General features: G+C 36.5%; 1 protein-coding gene across 1 annotated transcript in view; it reads left to right on the top strand.

Annotated features, from left to right (window-relative positions):
- The window catches only part of LOC102019287 (olfactory receptor 7E24-like), a 65,557-nt gene extending 58,060 nt beyond the window's left edge, over positions 1-7,497 (top strand). The window contains exons 2-3 of the mRNA XM_005405558.1: positions 3,384-3,515; positions 6,268-7,497. Of these exons, the coding sequence (XP_005405615.1) occupies positions 3,487-3,515; positions 6,268-7,210 (972 nt within the window). The 5' untranslated portion in view covers positions 3,384-3,486 and the 3' untranslated portion in view covers positions 7,211-7,497. The remainder of the gene's footprint in view (positions 1-3,383; positions 3,516-6,267) is intronic.
- Positions 7,498-7,848: the final 351 nt, after the last annotated feature.

Here is a 7,848-nt window from a genome sequence, read left to right as displayed (position 1 = left end):
TCCTTTCTTTCCTTCTACCTGCCAGCTTACTTATTGCCAATAGTATTTTATTTTTTATCTGTGATTTTATAAAATTATGGCAGCATTAACACAAGTTTTCATTATGTGTCCTCAAATGTCAATGTTTTAATTGTGAATATTTGAATTAAAGTATATAGAGTGCTGCATAGTTGCATATTTGTTTGCATTTTCCCACCCTCCTTTTGTGCTGAATGTGTCCATGGAGCACTGACACACAAAATGTAACACATGTCTCAGAATTCCTCTTGAATCTCTCAGAAGATCAAGAATGGCAACCTCTCCTCTTAGAGGTGTTTCTCCGCATGGTTACTGTGCTGGACAACCTGCTCATCCTCCTGACTGTGAGTTCTGATTCCCACCCACACACCCCCATATACCCCTCCTTCTCCAACCTGTGCTTCGTTGACATATTGAAAACTCTTTCACCTTCATCATGGTCCCAAAGATGACTGGGGACATCCAAACTCACAGTAGAGCCATCTCCTATGTGGGCTGCCTGACACAGATGTCTCTTCTCATAGGTGTAGGGATGACATGCTACGAGTGACTGATGTTTTATAATTAGTTTGCTGCCATTTCTCACCCACTGAAGTACTCAGGCATCCCGATCCCATGTCTATGTGTCCTGTTGCTTTGTCATTATCTTTCCTTAGCCTTTTGCACTCTAAGTTGGACAATTTAATTTGTTTACATACTATCTGCTTCAAGGATGTAGAAATTGATCACATCTTCTGTGACCCTTCTCAAGTACTTAATATTGCTTGTCCTGATGTCATCACCAATAAGATAGTAATGCATTTCTTTCAGAACCATTTGAGTCATCCTCCCAACTCAGATATATTTTTTGTACTATAATATTGTTTCCTCCATTCTGAAAATCTCATAATTGTGTGATATATAAAGCCTTTTTAATCTGTTGGTCTTACTTCCTTGGTATTGTTTGCTTGTTTATTGGGACAGGCATTGGAATATACATAATTTAGCTGTATCATAATCTTCTTGGAACTGTTAAGTGGCTTATAACCAGACACAGTTGTCATCCCTATGCTGAGTCCCTTTAGTTATAGCTGAAGAATGGAGACGTCAGCAGTTCCTTCAATACACTCCAGAGGAGGGGAGTTTAATCTCAAGACCTTCCACGTACACTTGGAATATTGGGTCTAAAAATAGAGCAATACTCAAAACCTAGAGTTGCAAGTACTGACTCTTTGGTCATAGAAGTTTTGAAGTTGATGGTCTTAATTCTTCATCATGATTTGCAGTCGAATGGTGGTTGGCAGAATTTGGGTGGAGAAATTGAACATTTCCAAATGGGTGCAAAGTGTCAGTCTGGGATGATGAAAAAATCTGTAGATGGATGATAGTGATGGTTACTAAAAATATCATGAAAAATAATTCATCAGGTAGGCCTGGTGGTGCATGCCTACAATCCCAGCACTTGGGAGGCTGAAGCAGGAGAATCGCTGTGAGTTCAAGGCCAGCCTAAACTTAAGAGTGAAACTCTACCTCTAAAAGACAAAAAAAGCCTAAAAAATAGTCTACCAAGCTCTACATTTAAAAAGAGTAATGGTACTTTTTTGTAGATTTTGACACAAGAAAACAATTAAAATAAAAAATGGATCACTTTTAAAAACATGAATAAAAAAAGAAAGTATATAATGTGTCTTACTTTTTTCCTGAGATGGAGGGTGAACAGCCTTTGTGGACGTGCACTATGCCTTGCTCCCCCTCTTTTCATTTTAGCTGGCCCTTAGGAATTATGGACCAATGTGGGTAAATGTGAGTTTGGTCAGCAAGCATTCAAGATCAGATAAAATAAATCATCATCCTCACCTTCCACCTGTTCATTTAAAGTCTGCAGTCTCATGATCAACACACCAGTTTATCTTCCTCCCATGATTTACTGCAGCAAAAAATTCCTATCTGCTATTGTACTCATTTCAATGCTGAGTATAGACCTTTAGCCTTCACTGACCATCATTCAGTTGAGGAGTGTAGGATCTATGCCATTAACCGTGACCCAAACAGACACCAACAACCTGGAAGGTTCTGAGGGTAGGAAGAATGGAGGAGAGATCAATGGAACCATTGTGTCCTCATCACAAGGACAAACATTAAATTTTAGGTAGTGAGATTTGAATAGTAATGTTCAAAATGTCAGGGACCAATTCTGTGAATTTTATATATTTGATTGCAGTGAGGTTCCCAGAAATCTCAAAGTTTTTACTTCCACCCGCACTGGTCCTACTTTTATTTATTTATTTTTTTGTCTTTTTTGAGGCGGGGTCTCACTATGCAGTTCAGGCTGGCCTTGAGCTCACTTCATAGCCCAGGCTGGTCTGGAACTCACAATGATCCTTCTATCTCAGCCTCCTGAGTGCTGGGATTACAGGTGTGCGCCATCACACCTGGCCTACTTTGCATATAGTCATCATATCTACATTGGGTAGTCTGTCTATTTTATGAAACATGAGTGTTTGCCTGCCTTGTTTCAATGCCACCTGAATCCAACTCTATCATAATCTTCCAGAAAGTATTCTGTGGCCCCCGTCATTATATCATGGTCACCCCAATGGTGAGTCCTTTATCCACAACCTGAGCAGCAGGAGCATTACAAGTGTTTTAGGATTAAGACAACAAATTTAAATGCAGTGTCATATGAGAAACCTGAAATATAATTTAAAGGGTAAACTAATATGATAAGAAATAGGTAGGTAGACTTGTAGAAATAGAAAAGAGATCTGGGATGAGGAAGAGCTCAAGGAGGGGATGGGAAATAAAAATGATTTTGAAGCAAAAGGGCTTTAAGCCTCATCTTGTTTGATGATAGAATTGTGGTAGGCAGTGTTGTGGTTAGAAAGAACGGGGATTTTAAAATAATGAGTAGACAGTTTCAGTTTGGAAGATGAAAAATTTCTGGAGTTGAATGTTGGTGATGGTTGCTCTACACTGTAAGTGTAATTAATGTCACTGACTTGTATGTTTGACACTTTGGAAGGGTATAAACTTCTTTGGAATTTAAATTTCACCATAGAAATGCATATATATATCAAATGAATTTTTTAAAAATGGAGGAAATGATAGTATTAATATGCTTCCTTTTATGTAGAGATAGAGCACCAAAACATTTGTTGACATTCATTTCCTTTTTCCTTCTTCCCCAATTACTATAGGAAAGTATCACTATGTCCTAAGAGTTTGTGCCAACCGGAACCAATTTGGCTAATTATCACCTCTGTGCATTTAGCTTCCAAGGTCATATAATTGTCAGTAATCAACCCAGGCCTGCAGCTCTTCAGTCTGATGTCTCTGTTAAAACTGGCTTTGTTTGAGGCTTCTCCTCCATGGATTTTCTGCTTCAGGAAGCTCCCATCAGAGATGCATTGACTCCAGTCCTGAGGACAGAATCTGCATCCACACTTGATGCCTGGCAGTAGATGAGCGTCAGCTCCATGCTCTTTGATCATGACCAACCCAAGCCGCAGTGTAGATCAGTAAGTGCTGAGGGAGAGGAAGGGTAGAGGGAGGACGGCCTGGAGCTTTGCTTCCTATGAATCAGGACATGCACACAGCTTGTGTAGGACGAACACATCATTTCTGTAGTTAGTACTCTTAGTATCTATGAGACTCAGTGTTGACATCTGAGATGACTCCTATTTCAGACAAGTGCACCGAGGAAGGATTGAGCAGATGGTGGGTGCTGCACATGTCATTAATACATGAGGAGAGCATGAAATCAGACCAAAATATTAGCTATTATTACTCAGGGTAAAAAGAAAATTAATCATCATGCCTTTCAAGAAAAATATGCTGTGAACTTAAGTTACTGATTGCTTATTTCTTTAGATGACATATAATTTTCCTTGTATAAGTACATACTGTGTGTTTGGGGAGGAACAGTTAGCTAATTTCTGATTTTGCAAAGCCTATACCATCTCTGGCACAGAGAAAACATCCAAAATAAAAATGAATGTTAATTAGTGACTGGTCGGTTGGCCAGAGTCAGTGTGGTATGAACATGTTTGGTCTTTTCTTATCTGCATTTTTATCCCTATCATTAATGATCAGTTCATCAAACTAAAAATAAAATAGTTCTTTGGGTGTGTATCATGAATATGAACCCAATAATTCCATTTAATTTCAGTGGCAGCTTAAAATTATTTAAAGTGAAGCATTAGTCTAAATATAAGCCTTGGGTTAAGACCTATTAATGTTTTCACATTATTTGATGACTCCAGTGCCCTTTAACGATTGTATTCATCAACAAATTTACTATTTCCTTAATATAGGAAACCTTCATAGAGAAAACTCACAGTGACCAAATATCTGTAAGTTCCCAAATTTAGGTTATATGGCACATAATTCTTGCAGTGAAACTACTGTATTTTCACTGGGAAGTATGAGCAAAGACAGGAGAGGAAACAGACATTCAGGATATTGTAGCAGGGCAACAATTTGGGACTAACATGCCTATTTCTTGAGTCTCATCCTGGAGGAGTGTCTCTTCTAAGGATTCAAATAAAAACAATATTTTCAATGTAAAATGAAAGTTTTTCTTAAGTCATTTTGGAAAGATTCTTTCCACCCTGGCATTAGGGATATTTGTACATATTAATAGTAAGAGGACATAGTTTTAATGACCAAATTGTTAATTGAGATACTGTGTAGTTCATTAATACCAAACAAATTAATTACATAATTATTTCATGAAGTCAAAGAATTATACTCTACCAACATTTTTATGGGGAAAGTTAGTTCATATGACTTGTGATGAGAAAAAGAAAAATATTCAAAGAAGCTTCCTAGTACTAAACTTACCAATTAAGGCATGGCTCTCTTAGGTAATGCAATTTATCATCTAATTCACTTCAGTAGCTGTATGTACTTTACAAAAAATTCGTACACATGTAGATGTAAGGTACAATATTACAGGGTCAATGGGAGTTTATATTACTTAGATAAACATTAGAAGTTTTTCACGTAAGTCTTTAAGAAAAGGTTTTATAGATACAATAATCAATACTAATGAGGTAAAGTAGAATATTTCAGGAGCAATGTATGTTATCTACCATTTAGATGAGCTTTAGGTACTTTTTAGGTATGTATTTAAGCAAAGATTTTATAGATAACATAATCAATACTAATATGGAAGCAATGATGGGAAAACCTACCCACAAATTCCTGACAATACTTCCCTTTGGGGATATGATGTGCAGAGAATAGAGCCAAGCAGAGATATCCAGAACAAAATGTTCACAGATTATAATTAAAATCATGAAATTTTGAATCAGAAGGAAATGTAAAAATTTCCCATTGTAATATAAATAATATGCATTACTGGTAGTAAAAACAGTTAATGCTAATAAATTTTAAAAACATTTTCTAGTGGCAAGAAATATATTTGGATAACATATTTTCTCTGAACACTGATGCAGGAAAAAACCCCAAAGAAATTTACATGCACACATTCTGATCAAACTGTGATTTTAGGCCAGAGCATCTGCATATTTAAATATTTCATAAGGTAGATGTATTGATAAATGGTACAGAAAAACTATTCTGTACAATTAAACAATTCTTTAAAATATTCATAAAATAACTATAGAAACAGGTAATTCCTACCAACATATTACAACTAGTAAAACTACCAGATATATTAAATCATTTCTCTGATCTTTACTGTTTTGCATTGTTTCCAAATTATATCACAGTGAGAGCTGTCAAAATATGCATTTGTTTTGGATCATACCTTGTATTTTTATGCCTATGAATTGTCAACATTAATTGAATGTTCAAATAATACAGTCTAAACTGAAATTTTATTAATATTCCAACATTGGAACATTGGACTCTGATTTTGATACAAGTATGGTAAACGTGAGTGCTTTTTGATTTCCTCATAATGGTTTTCCTTAAAGAAGGAAAGCTATTACTTGTTCTCAATTTTTATTAATGTAGGCTCTATTTTAATGTGATCATGAACTCCTTGTTCCAATATTCTTCATCTTCTAGCATTGCTCAGTCAAGTGTCCCTAAAATGGGTGTGTGCTGGGGAAGTGAGTAATGTGGAATAAACAATGGGAGATTTATAAAACATTAGTTCAGTACAAGTGAAAAATGTTACTAAAGGTGTAGAACACAGAAAGTACTATACTTGTGATTATGCGAGTATAAAATCCACACAGTGTGCTGGATACCTGTTTACTTATTTCTTTTTTTCCATGCTTTGTATTTCTTTTTCAACAGGTGCCCAAACAATACAGACACCCAGAATCTAAAAGCTGTGGTAGAATTCCGTCTCCTGAAACTCTCAACGGAACCAGACCTACAGCCCATCCTCTTTTTGCTCTTCCTGTCCATGTACGTGGTTACAGTGCTTGGGAACCTGCTCATCATCCTGGCTGTCAGCTTAGAGTCTCAACTCCACACCCCCATGTACTTCTTCCTCTCCAACCTGTCCTTGGCTGACATCTGTTTCATCTCCACCACGGTCCCAAAGATGATTGTGGACATCCTAACTCGCAAGAGTGTCATCTCCTATGCAGGCTGCCTGACACAGATGTCTCTGCTTATTCTGTTTGGATGTATGGATTACATGCTTCTGACTGTGATGGCTTATTATAGGTTCGTGGCCATCTGCCAACCCTTGCAGTATTCCATCATTATGAACTCTTGCTTCTGCATCTTCTTAGTATTTGTATCTTTTTTATTTAGCCTTATGGACTCACAGCTGCATAATCTAATTGTCTTAAAGTTCACTTACTTCCAGGATGCTTCCATTTCCAGCTTCTGCTGTGAACCTACTCACATCCTTAAAATGGACTGTATGGAAAACTTTACCAAAAACATAATCACTTATTTTGTTGGTGCCATATTTGTTTTTTTTCCCATTTCAGTAATATTGTTCTCTTATTATAAAATTATTTCCTCCATTCTCAGAATCCCATCATCAGGTGGGAAGTATAAAGCTTTTTCTACCTGTGGGTCTCACTTGTCAGTTGTTTGCTTATTTTATGGGACAAGCATTGGGATGTACCTTGAATCCACTCTAGCACATTCTCCCAGAAAGAGTGTGGTGTCTTCCATAATGTACACAATTGTGACCCCTATGCTGAATCCCTTCATCTACAGCCTGAGGAATAAGGACATTAAAAATGCCCTAAGAAGGCTCTACAGCAGAAAATTCTAGTATCAGCTCCCGAGGCAACTAAATAGAACATACATGGAAAGAGGCATCAATACTAAACATCTAGTTGTGTAAAGTCTGCCTTGTGAACATTTTTTGGTAGTTTGATGCTTTAATTTCTCAGCATAATTCCTATCAGGATGATGGATGAAAGGTTCATGAGATTGAAAAAATATAGTTTGGTTAAGATGAATAAACAAGTTTAGTTATGGAAAATAAACATTTTCGGTTATGTGTAATGGTGATTGTTGCTCTGCTATAGTAATGTAATGATACTAAAAAAATAGTTAAGGACTGGGGATATAGTTCAGTGGTGCAGTACCTGCCTGGCAAGTGTGAGGTCATGAGTTTGATTCCTGGTACAAAAAAGAAATGGTTAAATGTTAATTGTTATATATATTTCCCCACAATAAATAATAGAAATAAAAAAGAATTGCTTTCTTTTGTTAAAAAAACACAAACCAATTGAGCAGCAGACATAAACTTCTTCCTGCATACATAAATATGCCAAAACCATGTAGATATTCCTTTTCTAATCTTTTCCTCCCTCAATTAATATCAGGAATTCCTCAGTGATTCAGATGGATGAAACGTTTTAGTGAACTATGAGCTCTGGTCCTTGATCCTTCAAGGTAATATAA

Source organism: Chinchilla lanigera, unplaced genomic scaffold (genome assembly GCF_000276665.1).
Source record: "Chinchilla lanigera isolate Chin_1 unplaced genomic scaffold, ChiLan1.0 scaffold00094, whole genome shotgun sequence".
NCBI classification, from domain to species: Eukaryota; Metazoa; Chordata; class Mammalia; order Rodentia; family Chinchillidae; genus Chinchilla; species Chinchilla lanigera.
The sequence above is the reverse complement of the archived record's forward strand: the minus strand, read 5'-3'. Positions and strand labels throughout refer to the sequence as shown.